Source organism: Castor canadensis, chromosome 5 (genome assembly GCF_047511655.1).
Source record: "Castor canadensis chromosome 5, mCasCan1.hap1v2, whole genome shotgun sequence".
Classification (NCBI taxonomy): Eukaryota; Metazoa; Chordata; class Mammalia; order Rodentia; family Castoridae; genus Castor; species Castor canadensis.
In genome coordinates this window covers 161145156-161165220 of record NC_133390.1, presented here as the reverse complement: position 1 = coordinate 161165220, position 20065 = coordinate 161145156, and the positions used below count along the sequence as shown (strand labels likewise).

The 20065-nt window shown below is 42.4% G+C and overlaps 1 protein-coding gene across 4 annotated transcripts in view; it reads right to left on the bottom strand.

Moving 5' to 3' along the window:
* The window catches only part of Ctnnbl1 (catenin beta like 1), a 152733-nt gene that overhangs the window by 40126 nt on the left and 92542 nt on the right, over positions 1–20065 (bottom strand). For all 4 annotated transcript variants that reach the window (XM_020172490.2, XM_020172491.2, XM_020172492.2 and 1 more), the window contains one exon: positions 19240–19421. In XM_020172490.2, the coding sequence (XP_020028079.2) occupies positions 19240–19421 (182 nt within the window). The remainder of the gene's footprint in view (positions 1–19239; positions 19422–20065) is intronic.

Sequence of the window (20065 nt, the reverse complement as noted above, 5' to 3'; positions counted from 1 at the left end):
CTTGGGTAGTTAGGATAATGACTTTCTAGTTCTTCATCTACTTTCCTGGTCTCAACAGCCTTGTCTATAGGATGAGGAAGACCTAGATAATTTATACGGTCCTCCCTCAATTCAATTATAAAATTCTAGTTATCAAAAAAAAAAAAAAGACAAGAACAAGAACAATTAATGAATGACCCAGCAATTCCACTCCCAGTTATTCACCCAAGAGGTTGAGAAAACACAAAACCACAAAAAAGACTTGTACAGCTCTATTCTTAATGGCCCAAACCTGAAATAGCCTATTAACAGGAAGAATGGAAAAATCCACCCATATGATGAAATACTACTCAAAGGAGAACAAACTACCAATGCATACCAATGCATGAATCTTGAAAACAGAACAAGGAGTGAAAGTCTCACCTAAAAGAGAAAGCATTTTGTGAGGCCACTAATGGAGGCTCTAGATGAGGCTAGCCTGATTTTGGAGAAACACAGAACAGTAGTTACCTGTGTGAGATGGGGCAGGGGCATCTGATTAGGGCGGGATATGAGGGAACTTTCTGGGGCATTACAATGTTCTACATCTTGACAATGTCTGTATCTCATTAAATGATGCACTAAGTTCTGTGCATTTCACTCTGTATCTAAAAATAATTATAGCTCTAGGTTAAAGGCAAACTCACTGAGGCATTGAAGGGTGAAGGCACTGCCTTTGCAACTTACTTTGTGGATCAAAAAATAAATGAATGGGTGAGAGAGATGAACAGATATGTGGTAAAGAAAACACAGCCAAGTGTCAATTGTATAATCTAAGTGGAGGGTACATGAGTATTCTCTGTACTGTTCTTCACCTTTTCCGTGTGTTTGAAATTTTTCTTAAGAAAATGTTGAGAAGCAGGCAAGAAAGTGAGAGTGGTGTGAACTTGGAATATAAATGAAGAGACTCCCAAAGGTGACTTTTCCAAAAAGAAGTTTTATATGTCCGATGTTTGAAATTTTTAATGTATTTTTTACTGAAGAAGTTTCAATGAAACCCGTTTTACCCGAAATACAGTCAAAATTGACTGACTCTTCTTGCTTTTCGGTTGTGATGAGACTCCACAAACCTGGCCTGAGCATCTTCTGGATGCACAGGTTCTGCCTGTGGCTGACTCAACCACCGTCACCACTCTCATGGGATTCCTTTCAGGCTTTTCAGAATGTTCCAGCAGCACTATAGATTAGAAAAGTGTTTAAGTGCTGTCTTAACAAATTTACAGCCCTGTAACGGAGGGAAAATGTGCACCGCAGAAAGACCTGGCTGTGTGTGCTCAGGACGTGTTTCTTTGTACTATACTGCTTTTCTCCAAGAGCTCAGAAGGAAAAGACCAGAGTGGTGAGGTGTCTAATACTCCCCTCTCCTTCAGGGTGTGAGCTGACAGCATGAGGTTTCCTAGGGGAAGAGCTCTGTTATGAGGGAACACCAAGGCCCATACCTCAGATAAGCTGAAGGAGAGGTCTGTGAGGCTTCCTGTAGAAAATTACTCCCATCTGTGGCTCTCTATGCTTCTACAATGTGCTTTGTCAGTGAGACCGAACCTACCATTCTATCAGCAGCAGTGTGACTGGGGAATGATGCTGGTTTGGGAAGCACCATAGGACTTAGTGACCTCAGTGGAGGCCTGGCCAAGCTCTGTCCAGCTTGCACCACAGACAGAAATCAGACTGGCTGAGACTGCCAATGTCCACCCAGCGCTGGCTGTCCTCTGATTTCTTAGTACTAGAGCCTATTTTAATCTTATGTGGAGAGGTAATGTGACAGGTTTAAAAACAAAACAAAACCCTACAGCTTCCCTTATAGCTAGATAGGAACACGTGAGTAACTTCAGGCTAGCAAGTTAGGCTGAATTGGTATTTGGATCTTCCAGGAAGGGACATGTTCCCTCCTTCCCTTCCCTCTGCTCCTTTTGCTTTCCTGTTATTTGGAATATAGACATCATAATTGGAGTTCTAGTAGCCATCTGGGATCATAAGGCAATCTTGAAAATAAGCCAGGCACCTTTTATAAATGCTTGGGGCACATTAAAAGGCAACACACATCCCTGCCTCTGTGATAAGGATAGCAGAATAGATGCTAGAAGGAACCAGGGTGCCTAATGACCCTGGAAAGCTGCCAGTTCAGTCTTCTGATCACTGGGCTGGTTTTACCTGAGAGAAATCAGCCTCTATGTGTTCTATTTTGTTTAGGCCATTGCTATTCTTGTCTCTTACTAGTGATTAGCAATTCCTCACTGATGCACTCATTCCTAAACTATTTTTTCCTAGGAATCCCAAATAAGGCCAAAAGAGAGACTGGAAGTCCTAACAGCTCAGGTATTGGTCCCAAGGAAAGGTAAGTGTAGCCTCACTCATTCTCAGAAGCTGACATACATTCCAGTTAGGAAAGCCCTAGGAGCAGAAGCAACCGTTAGCAAAAAGGCATGCCCTTCCTTTCCCCTCACTGTCTGTCTCCATAGAACATTTTCCATCATACAGATTCTGAAGATCCATGTTGGAACAACTAGATACCCTCTCCGAGCAATGGCAGAAATTAGCGCCTTTATCCATGTAGTCCCACAGATACTCCCTTATCGGCAACCATACTGACAGTGTGCAACAGAGGTGGAATGAGGTCAGGCTGCGCATTGGTGAGACCTTTGATGAAGATAACCATGCTTCAGCAAGGTAGGCTCTGCTCAGTTTCAGAGGATTTCATCTACATTAAACTGGCCTTGTGGCCTAGGAGGTCCTTCAGGGTTTGAGAAGTACATTATTTAGCAATGGCCTTACCCTTCCAATGGAATATGTAAAAATCTTTACATCCTAAAATGAGACATTCATAATACTTGTACTGAGACTTTTTCTTTTGTAAAGAGTTCTTTCCAATGGCTAGCTCAGTGAATTCTCAACTAGTCTAGTGAGCAGAGCACAAATGCCAAAATACTCCCACACTGACCCTCACAGGGTATCTCTTCTCTCCTGACTTTCCACCTTCTAAGCTTCAACCTGTCTAGGGGCAGGGCAGTGACATCAAAGCCCCAGAACAAGGGAGCTATTTTCATAGCCCCTGAAAGCCCTTCTCTGGACACCTGCTTTGGATAGAAACTCAGTAGCAGGGGTGGGGGAAAGGAGATGCTATTTCCAGGCATCCAGGAATGTCTAAACCCACCTCTTCACTAGTTTCATATTATTCAGAATCTCTGCCTCGGCACTTTTCAGACAGCCCAGTCTCCTCCTATTCCTCCCACATTAAGCAGCAAAGTCCTCTTCAGGTAGGTGCAGCCTGGTCAATGTTGAGCTCCACACCACTTCCTCCAGCTCCAAGGCTCTGCTGATTGCCACAGAAACTAGGAAAACCTAGTTTGGTGCAGACCCAAGGCAGCCTTATGTTCATTTGCCTGAAGTCTGACTTCTCAACACTTCTTTCTTCAGCCAGGTGCAGCACAGTAAAAGGACAGAAGGAATTTCAGCGCTGCTCTTACATAGTCCTTTCATTTCCAGTCTGAGACAAGCAAACTGAACCATTCTCTAATCTTTCACACAGGAAAAAAACCTGGAAAAACATGTAGTCTTTTCTGTTATGAAAATGCTCTGGGATCACATTCTAGCAGGGACTGGACCTCTTGCAGAGGAGATAAAAGAAGCCAGTCAATCCTAAAAGCACACTGCACCTGAGAAGCATGGTTCCACCCTGTCTCACTAACCGATGTCATCAGCAAACCATATTGGCAAATGCACTAAGGACTTGTCATTATCACTTTCTTACAAGCTAATGATCTTTCCATATGCCCAGTGCAGCCATTTTACAGGTGTACAAAAAAGAATTAAGGGCTGGTGACATCTACGTGCCTTTCTCAATGGGTCTTTTCCTGTGTTTGTTTGGCAGGACTGGAACTTGAACTCAGGGCTTCACGCTTGCAAAGCAGGCACTCCACCACTTGAGCCACACTTCAAGTCTCAATAGGTTTTTCTTTCTTAAGAGAGTGGAACCATTTATTAGTACAGTTTTTTTTTTTTATGGTGCCAGGGATCAAACTGAGAGTCTTGTGCATACTAAGCAAGTGTTTCACCACTGAGCTAATATCCCTAGCCTCCTTTTCTCACTTAATATTTATGACTGCCATTGTAGTGAATTATTCTTCCCATTTTACAGATGAGAAAAAGATAAGGCCCAGAGAAGTTATGTGCCTTACCAATTTCACAGAGCTCAAAAGAACTACAGATAGATCTGACTTCAAAGGCCAGCTTTCTTTCCACTGCCCCAATGCTACCTTTCTAATGAACTCATTTTCTAGCACCCAACTTTCCAGGACACTGCTTAGCAAGCTGGGTTGTGAGAAATAAGTGGAGGGCCCATTGTGAACAAAGCTGTAAACTGAAACTCCAATGTCCCTGTGCTTTATACGAAACAGATGGTTTCTGGCAAAAACTGACTTCAAAGTAATTTCTGCAAAACAAATCCTCCTTGTCTACTACTATGGAATGCAAGATGCATCCCACGGAAAGAATTCCCCAGCCAGCTTCCTCATAAATATTTGGTAAAGGAGAATGATAAACAGCCCAGCAAATGCTGGGCACGGCTGCACTTGGTCCTTGCTGGTAACACTACTCTAGAACCCTCTCACCTGGCCATGGGACCTTCCCTGTTCAGCAAGACGCCCCACTGGGACCACAACACTTACACCCACTGCTCAGCCCCATCCTAGTAGCTCCATGTGGCACGGTGGGACACACACCAGTACAAGGAGCAGGAAACACAGACTTCATCCTCCAGCATGATACTGCTTTTCTCTGGAGTTCAATTTCCCCAACTCTCTATCGCACAGTCCTCTCAGATGTCAAGAGCTACATAATTCTTTTTTTTCTCTATGTCAGTGCTTCTCGATGAGGAGTGGCAGGGAGAGGATTCCACTGAGACATCCTGCAATTTTTATGTGTGCATTTGTGATGCCTGGGGGTTGTTATTAGCCTCTAGGGGGAAAAGTGCAGGGATGCTGCTGAGGCCCTTCAAGCACAGGACAGCCCCTCACAACTGGTGCAAAGTGTCAATACTACCAAGGTTGAGAAACCCTGAGCAAAGCTGTTTCTGACATCAAACGGCAGAATGATGAACTATCAGTAGAACTTGATGTTAACAGATATTCCAGATAGCAAAAAGCCTAAATTCAAGGCACCAATTTATATCAGTTACTGATTTTGTAAATTAGAAATTCTGTATGAGGTAAAATTATGTGATATTTAAGGACATCTCAAAATATTCCAGAAGTGGGAAAAAAATGTGGGAGTGAGATGAAATAAGACTGGCAAAATATTAATTATTGAAACTGGGTGCTGGGTTCATTAGGGGCTCAATATATTCTGGTTTTTGTTTTTTTTTTAAACTACTTCTGTGTATTTTTGACATTTCCTATAATAAAAGTTTTTTTTTCTCCTGATCAAGTCTACTTAAAAAGGGATATAAGAGAAGAAAAGTGTTCCTACCCACCTCAACTCTCCATCCCCCCCATTACATGGTTCTTGCCTGGCAGAGCTCACAGATGAGGGGAAACAAGCAGGCTGACAGCACCACATACAAGGGATGCTGCTGCAAGCATAAGAAATGAGCCAACTTAAGAAAAGAAGTTGAAAATCAGGATAGGTTTCAAGAAGGAAATAGGGGGAAATTTGAAAGAACAAATAATGGGTCCCACAGGGAAGAGGGTTGGGAAAGCATCAGATGTCAAAGCATGGAGGTGAGAACAGAGGCACACCAGGAGGAAATACAACAGCTCAGGCTGCTGGAAAGGGTCTAGATTTTACTCCTGCATCTGTATTAGGAAGGCTTTAAAGGATTATGCAGCAGAATCATGACCAGATTCCTATGTCAGAGGCACCAGAGGCAGTTCATCTGTGCCTTCCGGACTTTGGAAGAAGCAAAGATGGTCTGGAGAGAGGAAAGGAGTTCCACAGTTAGTGGTGATGGAAAAGGGTGATGGAAGAAAGAACAGAGGGAAGTATCAGGGCAGTGGGTGGTAGGAACGGTAAGGAGATCAAATTCAAGCAGTATCTGTGCTATAGTGCATTTCATAACTGATGTCACAAACAAACTCCAAAGCAGAGAGAAATGAGAAGTTTGCCTTAGGGAAACTAAAACCAGGATTAATACAATAGAATCTACAAAGATCTTAAAAAATAAATTGAATTTAGGAGCCCTACAGATGACAGCCAAGGAGGACAACAATCTGTGGCTCCCTCAGACTTTGTTTTTGAAGATTCAAGACACATACAAGAGCTATAATCCTGTGACCAGGATTGTCTGCTCAGGCTGGTTTAGAAGGTTGGCTTGCTCACCCAACTTGTCTTGAGGAAGACAGTCAGCAGGACACTCAATCCCAGGACCACACACTGGAATACTTGCCTCTCCAGTGTCATCATATTCTCTGGGCCTTTGGGCATGCTATTCCTTCTGCCTGAAAGCTCTTCTGGGTCTTGAATACTTAGGAAATTCCTTCTCACTTTCACTTTCAATCTTTTGCATTTCCTTAGGAAATATTTCCAAGGGCTCTCCCCAAGTAGATTAGATGGTTAGTGCTTCTTCAGTGCTTCCAATTGCAACTTGCACCTGCCTGACCTCTAGTCTATTGTGGTCATTATGTGCTTGCAGTCTTCCCAGAAAGATGAGTGGCTTCAGGGATTTACCACCTAGCACCACTGTGCTCAAGAAATACTGGTTAGAGAAAAGGAGAGTGAGTGAACTATGGAAGAGATCAGCTGGGCTTCCTTTGAGCATCTCTCAGACAAAGGCCTTCCTTAGTGCCTCCCAGTTCTGATTCACCATCCGAAGATGAGTCTCCTGAGCCACCAGGCTGAGCTCTGATGTGGACAACTTCCATCCTAAAGCTTAATCCTAAACTCATGACTTTCAAAATGCCTTTTGCCAGGGCTGGAGGCATGGTTCAAGTAGTACCGTGCCTGCCTAGCAACCATGAGGCCCTGAATTCAAATCTGGATACTGCAAAAAAACAAAAACAAAAACAAACCAAACCAAAAAACCATTTACAATGCCCTCTGTTATCTGGGACTTTGAGAATAGATAGTTCCAGACCCGCTTCTGAAAACAAGGCCAATCTCAAGAGATTTTCAATATGTTAGAAACAAAAGGGGAAGTCAGGTGTTAGTATCTCACTTCTATAATCCTTGCTACTCAGGAGGCAGAGATCAGGAGGATCAGGGTTTGAAGCCAGCCTGGGGAAAATAGACCCTTTCAAAAGGGCTGGTGGAGTGGTTCAAGTGGTAGAGTGCCTACCTAGCAAGCATAAAGTCCTGAATTCAAACCCCAGTATCACCATAAAAAAAAAAGGGAGAGGGCCAATTATATACCACCATCAATTTGTGAGCCAGACACCAATATCCTGTTTCATAGTTCCCCAACACTCAGAGCGTGGTGGGAGGATGACCAGAATTAGCATCACTTGACATCTGGTTAGAAAAACACAATTTCGGGCTTACCCCAAATCTCTTGAAGCAGAATCTGCCTTTTAACAAGATCCCAAGTGGTTCATGTGCAATATAAACTCTGAGAAGCACCACTATAGATGAGGAATCTAGACCAATGAACTAAAGTTAACATGCCCATGGTTATGCAGCTGGTGAGAGCTGGGATTTGAACTCTGGTCTGCATGTTCTAAAAGGTCATGCTTTTCCTACTGCACTGCTACTGAGACCCCTGCCAAGCTATGCCTTTGAAAAATACATCTAACTTAATGATATATATATGGAAATATATAGGAAAAAACTCCTTTATTAGAACTGGTTCATTATTCCAAAAATTAAAAATGAAGTTGTAAAAAAAATTCACATCTCACATTGTCCAATATAAAAAGTCTTAGTAATAGAGCTTTCTTGCTTGCCAGTATCATACATTGTCTGCTGCTATTTGTAGAAATAGCTAGTTACAGAACTGTTGCCTTGGTGATTAAGTCATTTAACTTTCTGGATTTGGTTCTCCTTGAGAGACTCAACATAGTATTAGGAACTCAGGCTTTAGGTTCTTCCAGACGTTAATTTAAACTGTGTGCACAATTTGAGAAAGTACTTAATGTCTTTGGGGCTGTTTCCTCAGTAATAAAACAAGATAATGATACCCCACATAGAGCTAGTGTTAGGGATAATGACATCATGCATGCATTGGAACAGGGCATACTCAGTATGAGTCACCATCACCACCACCATCAACAGTAGCCTCAGACTAGCTGACACATCATCAAGCAAATAAGCCTGTTAAGCAGCTAGAAACATTGCTATTCCAGAAGCTTGCCAGCCAGCAGGCATACTTAACATAGACATGATTTATTAGTAATCAATACATTTAAGAAAGTTGTAGGCATGTTTTTTAGTGATTATCAAAATGATACGCTTAATTTATTTTACGGTAACCCTCCAGCAAATAAGGAACAAATTAACAATCATTTTCTTTCTACTTTGGAGCCAGGGATGAGGACAAAAAGTGCTACCAAAAAAAAAAAAAAAAAAGTGTAAGGGATGTAGAAGAGATGGGGAAAACATTGCATTCAACACACATCTCTAATTTGCACATAGTGCACAGCGCTTTCCCCATACCTTATCTTATTCGAGTCTCATGTGCTGTGAAATATTCAAGGTGAGAAAACTGAGATTGAGAGAGAGCAAATGACTTGCCCAAGTCACAAAGCCTAATAAACAAGAGCTGGGACAGAGAGGCAAATCCAGTCTTCTGAAGCCAGCCCAGGGATCCTCTCTTCTGGACTCCTCACTCCTCACAAAGAGGTGCTCAGCTACAGAAAAATCACCCTCATCCGGCTACCAGTTATAGCAAGGTTCTCCAACCCTCTCCTCAGTGGTGATCTACCAGCCCAATACATGCATCCTTTAACACACCACCATCTAAAACAGCACAGGGCTGCTTCTGTCCAATCTGACACCTGAGAATAACCTCTGTCTGGGGATTCTTTGTTTGGCAACCTGGAAAGAATATTCAACATCTTTCCAGCCTCCTCCTTATGCTAATTACAGCATCTGGACACCCACAAGCAAAATCAATCTGGTTACAAAAGCGAGCCAAAGATATTTTCCTACTATTAAAAAAACAAACAAACAAGACTGCAACATGATTAAATACACAAAGCATTTCCCCAGCAACCTGCAGGCTGCTGCATATAAAAATCACATCCAATATTATAAGAGTCCAGAAGGAAGGGCACTAACAAACATCTCACACCTGTAATTGTATTCTTTATGAGCAGTGAAATGTATACAAGTTTATTTTCAGCTTTTCTCCTTCCACATTATATCTTCTGTTAGGTGCCAAGTTGCCTAACACATTCAAATACACAGTCAAAAAAAAAAAGGTCATTTGAAAGGCATCTTTACTTACTCTTCTTATGCTATAACCAAATGAATTTGAACACAGTCGCCTAACATCCACACTTCATTTCCTTACCAGCCTAAAGTCCCAGAACAGCCACACCTGAAGAGCACCATTATCATTCAAGCACAGCTCACTTCTTCAAAATAATTACCTCCACAACCTAATCATTTAACCTGAAGATACTGTGCCTTTTACAAATATAGTTTCCTAATTGTATTAAAAGGTCTACTCCTGCCAAAGATGCTTGAGATGGTGACTATAAATCACAATTTATTTCTACAAAATTACACATAGTTAACCCCCACCCAACAAGCATGTTTCAGTGGATAGTGTCACGTTTTCAGTAATATACTATGGATAGGAGGTGGGGGAAAGCGTGATTTTTACTTTCCCTCCATCCTTTTCCACAATTTCTAAATTTTCTAAATTAGTTTTTATTCATATTCAGAAAAAAGCAATAAAGCTGTTTTTAATAAGCCTCCTCCAAAGACCTTCATGCCAAGCATCCTCCTTTGGCAGAAAAAATGTAGAAAGGATGTCACCAAGGCTTATGCTCTGGTGAGGCTGGTGTCCTTAAAGTCCCAGGCCTCAGAACTTCTGGAGGTGGGGCCTAAGCATATGTATTTTGTCAAAGCTCTTCAAGTGACACTAATCAGTCAGGGTTGGAAACAACAGGTTGATGTCTCATTCTCAAGAGGGGGCAACAGAGGGAGAACAGATGCCAGAGTGCTGAAGGAAGTGTTTCCCGGAGGACAGGCAACTGCAAGGTAACCAGCCAGGACAAGCCTAGAAACTGAAGTCTCAGTAGTGCTGAGCACCTGCTATGGAAGGCCTGCACAGAGGACACAGTGGGCAGGACACCCTAAGGTTTGAAGCTAAGAGGTGAACAAAGCGAGGAAGGGTAAAGGTTGGGACTGAGAGATGGAGGTTATTTATGCAGTACTGAGGGCAGGACTACTGAAAGAAACTGAGGAGGAAAGACACCAAGAAGTTTGTTAGGTCTGCTACAGGTGAGCAACCTTCATTCATAATTTAAAAAAAAGCACTGTGATACAGTTTTTAGAAAACACACACACACACACACACACACACACACACACACACACACACAAGCCTAGGTTCAATTCCTAGTGGGGCCATGTACAGCTTCTGACCTTTGGAAAATGACAACTTCTGCATGCCTCAGTGTTCTTACCTATGAAGTGTGGGCAATAACACACAGCTCAAGGTTATTGTGCGCATTAGATGAGATGAGATAATATATGTAAAAGCTTATTGGAGTACTAAAAACAAAAACGTCCCCCAAATGGTGACATTAGGAAACACATCCTAATAGAGATTATGTGTTTAATTTTAATAAACCACATTCCATGGCTAATTACTGCCTAGCTCCTGGTTATTTCCCTATTCTAGTACCACCCAAAAATGCTATGGAAATAACCTAAAATAGTCTGGCATTTCTCAACTGTTATTGGTATTTGTTTTACATCTATAAAGGAGATAATTACATACTAAACCAGTTCCATAAAATTTAACAAGATTATAAACAAAAACTAACAGTCATACCAACAAAACAACAAATGCATAAGTAGAAAAGTCAAGAATTCCACTAATGCTGTCACTAAAAAGCTATGTTTCTATCTGGCAAAATGAAAATTGAAAAAGAAAATCAGGAATAATAGATGCTTCTCCTTCACGCTCCCATCTAGGCCCTCAATATCAAAACTGACTTTGTGCTAAATTAGCTGAAATAGTCAAAATAATTGAAATTAATGCTATACCTTTGACCTGTAAAAATCTGGGGAGTCCTTTTTTTAGTATGAAATAATAAAATAATTACAACACCAATGACTGCTACATCTAATGAATGTTTACTACTATCCTGAGCTCTTTCCACAGATTAACCCAGTCAGTCCTCAAAACAGCTCTGCAGGATTGTTCTAGATCTGGCTTCTGCATAACTACCAATCTACCACTCCACGCTCTGCTTACCAGAGTGGTCTCAATGGCAAAGAAAATGCAGAGCAGAGAAAAATGCAGACCCACTGGCTTTATGCCGACCGGTGGACTTGTAAACTTGGAGCTGGGGCCTAGAAGACTCCATTTTTCAACAAGGTTCTATGTGATTCTGATGGTCAGGTCTAAGGCTCACTGCAGTTGCTCCTTCCAACTTTCATTTTATACATGTTGCTTTTTCCACTTGACATTCCTTCACTTGACTAACTTCTACCAAAGGTTTGGCTAGGGTCCACATTTCTAAGGTAGAGCCAGCCTTCTGTGCTCTCACAATGCCTCACACTTCCTTCTACCTCTTACCTTGTAATATAAATGCAGGTTTCCATGTCTGTCTCCCAGGTGGATTGGGAACTCATTCATATTCCATTGTTACCCTGTACCATAAATGCAGGTTTCTTTGTCTTCCTAGCTGGGCTATCAGCTTGTTCACCTTCCATCTAGAAAACCAACCCTAGCACAAAGCAGGGACTAGTAGTTTTGTCAATAAAAGAATGAATGAGGCCAAACAGACTTACTTTTGGGTGCCTATCCATAGAAATTGCCCTCTGCAAGGGCAGCCCAAAATGGGAGCTGGAGACTGAAACAGAAGGGTCTTGTTCCTCAGTCAGGCAGTGATGAAATTTCACAGGGTTACAATAGCCAGCATCATAAGGGAGGGTCCAGGTTTATAGGGCATCATGATAAACAATGGCTATCCTGTCTCTGGAAGCTCTTGTTATAACCCAGTCTGTCCCCATAAAGAAACCCAGTTCATAGCTGGGCTTCACACCCACAAAAGCAAGTGTTTATACCCTCTATGCAAACATGAAACCCAGGAGAGGTAGGCATGACAATTTTTGAAAGGAAGCAAATATGTGGTAACTATATTACCATTTATTGAATGTCTACACACTACAGACCATGTAGGATGCTCATTACCATTTTCCTTTGCACGACATCTTGGAAGGTTTTATCAGGCCTGTTTGATTAAAGAGGAATTCAAGGTTTAAAAGAAAAAATAACTTGACCAAGGCTACTAGCTAGTAGTTTGAGGGTAGAACTGGGGTCTCATACCAGGTCTGCCTGCCTACATAAACAATCCTTCTCCCACCCCTTGTGTTGCCTCTGTATAAGCAACTAGAAGACCACTGGAGTCACCTTAGTGTTGGTAAAGGCTCTAGAAGCTGACCTAAGCTCAAATCTGTTTTTTGTCACTTGTTAAAAGGTACTTGGTAACTAACAAACTCTGAGACTCATTAGTAAAAAGAAAACAAATGCTTAATTCATAAAGTATGGACACCTGTAAAAGTCCTGAATACATTAGCAGCTGGTCAACAAATGTGCACTCACCATGAGCCTATTACTCACCCCCCCCCCCCAACACACACACACAAAGCACTGCTTCCAGGATGGCAGATACAGACAGTGCTTCCCTCTGTCTCCGTTGCACTGTCTTCCTCCATCCTCCATGGCAAACAAGTGTGCTGTGTTGTACTTGGGAGAGACCTGTGGGTAAATTCTTAATAACGTGAACCAATTAGCAAACCAGATGTGCAACACTCAAAATCACCCCTCAAGCCTGATGAGAGGATCCCTAATCCAAACATACTGCTCATTTTAGCATCCCAACATTGTGTTATCTGAGGTTAGGAGTGAGACAAGCAGCTGGAGGGAGAGAAAATAAATTGATCCAGAAACTGTTCAACTATAAAGTTTTCAAATAGCAACAAATGAAACAACAGCAAGACATTTTCATCCTTGTTTAACATAAAGTGCCTGTTGGTCCATGGCTTAGTGCCATTTTTAAAATTAAATACTGTTCACTCTTCACTTGCTCATTGTTCTGACGTCTATGACTAACTTGTGATTTTCAAGCTTGGGAGATTCAAAAATGTAGGAAAAAACCTTTTAACTTATATAGAGGAGAAGTGGGAACCTGGGGCTCTCTGGTATATCCTCTCTGGGAAGGTTTTTGTCCTATATTCCACATAAGACTGGCACATTTTCAGTCCCCCTCTAGGACTGGCAGATTTGGGGAGGCCAAGCAGTTTTCCAGACATGTAATTCTTAAATTACCAAGATCGCAGGAGAAAATGAACAAAATTGGAAATCCACCCTCATCCCAGCCCCTAATACTAATGAAACCAGAAATGTATTAAGAACTTGATCTGTATTATTTCACTTAATGTACACATTATCCCTACGTGATGGACCCTAAAATTATTCCAATTTTACATTTAAGGAAATAGAGGCTCAGAGTTTGTAAATGACAGGATCAGAACACCAATCTGAGTCTCACTTTTCTTCACAGTCCATGTTCTTAATCACTCATATCATAATACCTAGATAAAAACTGGTTTATACCACAGTTCCTCCCCTCACTGGTACAAGAAGACTCAAATGCCATCTCCCTCCTTAAGCCTCTCCAGAATCCCTAGGCTACACTTCTTCTGGGTTTGCACAACTTCCAGTCTAACATTTATCATAGTGTGATGCCTGAGGTCAGTATTAATGGTCCATGATACCTCACATGTTTAAGTCCCCTACACTACGCTAGATTTGTAGACGTCACCTCACTCACTTAATTTGCACAGTAATGCAAGAAGGTACGTATGGATCCTATCCTTAGAGATGAAGAAACAAGAATGTATTTATTCAACACTACTACGGACAGATGCTGAGCAGTGCCTTACAGTAGAATCCACAAACTGGTTAACACAGTTGGAGTAATATGAATTCCATGATGCTGTAACTATCAGCATATGGTCAAATCCTCATTGTAGCCAGTACATGGTATGTAGGTGTTCAACAATTCATTTATTAATTCACCCAGTAGTTACTGAGGACCTCCCATGCAAGGAGCACTATGATAGGCATAGAAATTCCTAACAACAATTTTACCAAGTCACTCTGCCATTTGCTCCTCATAACTTGTGCAGTTTGAAAGATTAAGTAAAAGCCCCCATCTCCATGATGACTTGTCAAAGTACCAAGGTTAGAACCAAGGTTGGATCAAGAACTTTTCAATTATACCAGCAATCCAGAGAACAGCAAGCCAGTGTGGACATATGAGAGCAAATACCTGTGAGATCTGTGATCAGAAGTGGAGGGAGCCTCAGTCCCTGTTCAGTTGCTTACCCACTGTATGACCTGAAGCGACTATTGCCAGGCTCAAATACACTCAAATATCTAAAGGTATTCCTGCTGATGCTGACTATAGTTGTAACAAACGAACTGGCTGGTTGAAACTCCACTCTCCTTCGTTGTAGCCTGCATCATCATCTCCCACCCACCGGAATTATCTTCCTGTGTTCCTGCTCTTGTTTCTTTTAATGATAGAGTGCTCTTCTCTGGTTATTAGCTGTGCTGACTGGAGTTTGGGAGAGAGAACAAGGTTGGAGGTCTGGGAGTCAATGGCAGAAATGGAGGTCAAAGCTGCAAGATATAGATGAGGTCACCCAGGCCAGCATATGGAGTGACAGATATCTACCTCCCAACCATGTGCAAAGGAAAGTGTGAGGGACAGGCCACTGCAGGGAATCTGGTAAGGGAACCCTGGGAAGAGCAGCCTCCCTAAGAGAGGTACTTCATTCTGTTCTCAGCCTGCACAGGATTTGCCACATCCTAGGTCTCTATTATATTCTGAACATGGCAGGAGCACTCCAAAAAGTTGGCTCCACAAATGGCATGTCATCACCCACCCCAAGACCTTAAAAATGTTTCTTTTCCATCTGTGTTGGCCAAACTCGCTTCTCTGACTACATGCAAGATTTGGCATTTGCCTCTTCTAATGCTGGTAGGTGTGAGAGCTCTGGCCTGCACTTCCTCTGTGTTAGGAGACCAAGAGGCACAAGGTGATTACATACTTCCTGACACATGGAGTCCACCAGAATCACTTACAAGTCTGTGCAGATGACAGAACAGCATTCTTCACAGTGCTGACCTGTTACCAACTGCTGTCACTGTGATGAGGTAGAACTGTGTGCACATGCGCCTAGCATGCCTGCCACACACCTACATGCTGCTCGGCAGCTCGCCCTCAAAGCTCTTAACAGCCTCCAGGGGAACCATGTTAAAACAGCGCAATTAACTAGAACTGCTACAAACTCAATAACTCACCTACCTAATGAGGCAATACAAAGGAAATTGGACCTATTTTAATAAGAATTTTAAAAAGAGCCTGGGAAGTAAAGGTCAGATGCCATTTTTTGGATCCCAGCTCTTTTCTTCTTCCCTCCTGTTCTGAAGTACTTAATACCAAGGAGACAACACACACTGTGCTATTCTTCACAGAGCCAGGGAGGCAGCCAGTCATGCTACTGCACCCAAGGGCAAATGATTTCTTTCCAACCCATCCCCCAAGCTAAGTGCCTCCCCTGATCTATTTCTGAAGGTTTTATTACGTAAACCTCAATGGATTTCAATTACTATAATTCTTTTCCTTCTTCACCGCAACTCACAAAAGAAAAACTAAATTACCTGCAATTCTAGGTTATAAGGTGGTTTTTGCTTTTCCCCTCCTCTCTGGAGTCACCTTAATCTAGCCAAGCTGCTTTCTCAATCCCTTGTGCTGGCTTTGGGACCACAGCTATTTAATGCCACCTCACTATCCAGAATGGCATGATTTCTGACATTCCCATCAAGGAGTTCTCCCATTTCCACATAGTTGCCATTCTTGCAGCCCTCACCATGACTTCTGTAAAGGATGGGATATGTGACTAAGGCCAGGCTGGGTAGAACTGAAGACAGTTTTGCTAAAGGAAAATATTAATGCTTCTCAAGGTGCTTATTTTACTTTGGGAGGAGGATTGGTCCCGGGACCAAAATCTGCTCAAGTCCCTTATATAAAACAGCACAGCCTATATGGGAACAACCTCTCACATACTTTAAATCACATCTAGGCCAGGCACCAGTGGCTCATGCCTGTAATCCTAGCTACCCAGGAGGCAGAGATCATCAGGAGGATTGCGGTTCCAAGCCAGCCAAGGCAAATAGTTTGCGAGACCCTATCTTGGAAAAAAAATAAATCACAAAAATAGGGCTGGTGGAGTGGCTCAACATGAAGGCCCTAACTTCAAACCCTAGTACTACAAAAATAAATAAACAAATAAATAAATCTGGGTTACTTATAATCCTAATGCAATATAAATAGTTGTTATACTGTATTGTTTAGGAAATAAGGCCAAAAAAGGGGAAAGTCTGCACATGTTCAGTACAGACACAATTCTTTTTTTCCTAAATATTTTCAATCTGCAGTTGGTTGAAGCCATGGATTGATGGGCAGAACACACTAATATAGTGGGCGATGGGCCAACTAACTACATGTCATCTCACTTGACTCTCACTAATACCCTATGTGACAGATTATAGCCTTAATATTTCATACATGGGCAAATGAGGCTAAGAAAATTGAGAAATTTGCCTGAGATCACAAATGATTGACAGTGGATCCATCTGTACTCACTAGGGATTTACTGTTCATCTACTCCATGCCACGCACCATGCTGGGTAACAGGACCAAGGTTAGAAGCCCACTGGTTACAGTCTCAGTGAGATGAGACAAAGTCCTAGGACTAAGAGTCCGCTGAACAGGGGCTCTGTCCTAGTGTAGGGGTGTATGATATGAGAGAGTAACATTCAAAGTTAGGACCTGAACGATAACTAAAAGGTGGCCATGCAGACAGACCAGAAAAAATCCCTGTGGCAAGAGCATAGGAGAAGCCTGGGGGCAAAAGTGATCAAACAATCCTAACACGGGCAAGCACTCTGGCTTGACCTACAAAATTGCTGCTCATGAGTCAGAAGGCCCAGCATATTGAGAGCAATGGAGAGCACAGGACTTTAACTAGGGGACAAGGCAGAACAAAAAGTTTGCAGAAGTGCCCTGGCCACTCCACCTCCATTCTCACCCTACCCCTCACAGCTCAAAGGCTGTCTGCAGTACAGTGGCTGGAGGATGGTAGGGGGCTTCCTTCTTCCCTGGGGTGCTGGTGTACTCAGGATGTAGAGCTCGTCCTCACCAGCCATTATAGCACACATGCCTTCTAGGAGCTGTCTTACCAAGCCATTGCCCTCACTAATACAATGTTATCAAATCCCTAATGCGGGCACTCTAAAGCAAATGTACTGTTACAGCACACCACTGGGCACATTTTTTAGAAGGAAAACAGCTGCTCACTGAATCTGTCACTTCCTTCTCTTCTCAGAACTATGCACAAAGAGCAAGAGCCAGTTCAGAGCTGTTTTCCTTCGCATGCTCTTCAAGCATGCTCAAAACACAGACCCAAATCTCTCAGTGGAAGCCAGCAGGTCGGCACAGTCTTGAGGAGTCTCCGGTTTATGGAGCTCCCTTGAACTAGGGCCTTGGTCTCAGATTCCAATGACACAGACATCAGAGCTTCTGGTTTGCTAGTCTTGTTCCCTAATTTTATAGACCAGGAAGAAAAATGAAGCCCAGGGAAGTTAAGCAAAGGATCTAGAGTCACATAGTTGGCTGGCGTGGAGCCATAGTTTGGTTTCTTTCTCAGCTGATTTCCTCATCTGCAAAAACAAGGATCACCATCTACTCCATAGGCCATAAGACCTAAATTAGAGAGTCAATGATGTAGCAGGGACAGAGCAGGTCTGCAGTGAATGGTGACTATTACCAAATTTTCTCTCTCACATCTCCAAGATCTGTCCCCTTTCCCATGGCCTCATTTTGCTGATCTCCACTGGGAAAGGTAAAAGGGCCAGCAGTGGGCTTAGCATGTTTACAGCCAGTGTTTGGTCACTATCTACTTTGAGTTCAACTTAAGTTTCTACTTGATCTCAGAACTCTAGTTCACAGTCTTTGTGCTGCCAGCATTTCTGCTGTGCTTGGAGAGGCGATCTGATCACAGAAGATGTCACTGGAGGTGATCTCTGAAGATAGGTCATTACCACCTTCCCTTCAGCTATTCCAAGGTGGAGGAAATGAAGCCAAGTTAACTTGAGAAGACATAGAAACCCTCAAATTTTTTTCTAGGAGGGTAAGAGAGGCAAAATATACGGCAGATACCTGTGCCTATTCTATCCACCACTGATGAAAAAAATCACCCAAACCCTGGAACAAATGTTGCTCTGACAAGATAACCAAAGGAGTTTACCCTACATCTCAGGTCTTCCTCTCTCTCACACACCACCTCTTTGCCCCTCCCTACTCTGCATGCACTTTAAAATAGCCATCCAACCATGTAAATTCCCTGATGCAAGTGTCAGCTAGCCTCCAGTGGAGCTGTCAATGCTCATAAATTCCCAGCCTTCCAGATTGCACTGAGGCTATTTATTGGAAGGAGGGACGCAGCAGGCCACTAGACAACAGCAGGAAGAGATTGGCCTAGCAGTAACTACTGAGGTTACGGCGTCGCAATTCATGGCAGCATTTTGCTGGGAGTGTGCACCTTCAGGGAGGAGAAACATAAAACGGGGAACCTGGGCTGTAAATAGTTTATTCCGGCAATTCCTGATGTTGGCTGAATCATACTTTAATACAGAAATACATGAAAGTACCACTCCGGAGGTGACATGGGTTGCCACCTCATTACTCTTTTCAAAAGGGTCTTCCATCAGAGAGACACTGCGTTACAAATTCCAGTGAAGAACAAAACCCTCACACAGACTTATTAACAGCCCAGAGGAAATGGAACCACTAGGATTTGAGCAAGCACAGAACAGGGCGAAGAAGGCAGGCCCTCAGTGACTTGGTTTCTCTGGGTTGCTCTGCCATACCGGGAAGTCAGAAGACAGAGAAGAAAAAGGAAACACTCTTCCTCTCCATCTTCCCCCATTTCCCACTTCTAATGCACCTAAATTAAGCTGACTCCTTTGTCGGTCCCTACCTTCATGTTCCTTCTCTGTGGTTCCCACTTTTTTGATCTTCCTGGGAGACTTCATGAAGAGGGGAAAGATGGTTCGTAAGCCAAGAATGTCCACAAATTTATGGCAATTGTCTGTGCCCTCAGGCCCAATCATAGCATGGTCCAGCACTTTTAGGGCACTGCTCCTAGAGATCTTCTTCTCCCTGTGAAGGAAAGAAGTTTCATGTAAGGCATTTCACAGGGAAGTTCTACTGTTTGTTTTTTTCTTTTAAAAACAAACAAGTTATTTACTGTGGCACTCATTGTAATGGAAAAAAATAATAAAAACAAAACAATTCAAATGCTCACAGTGAGAAAATGATTACATTATGATATCTCTAAATGGAATATTATACATGTGGCAATGATTAGGAGAGCCTATAACAGGATAAGTGAATTCCTATAGTCAGAATGATAAACACAAAGAGGTGGAGCACTTGCTTTGCAAGCATGAAGCCCTGAGTTCAAACCCCAGTCCTCCCCCACCTCCAAAAAAAAAGAATGATAAAAACAAAAGGTAATATTCAAAATTCCACACAAAGCATATGACAATTAGGTGGGGGAAAATGCATTAAATAAAGACTAGAAAGAAACAGATTAAAATGGTAGGATACATTTTTTTCAGGGGGTAGTGGGATTATAGATGATTTATTATTCCTTTTTTGTTCTTTTTAACAAGATTCTAATTTGCCTATTTAAAATGTACAACAAATGGGTCTTGGTATATTCACAGATATATGTAACCACTATCACAGTCAGTTATAGAACATTTTATTACCCTTTGAAGAAACCTTTTAGTTGTCACCCA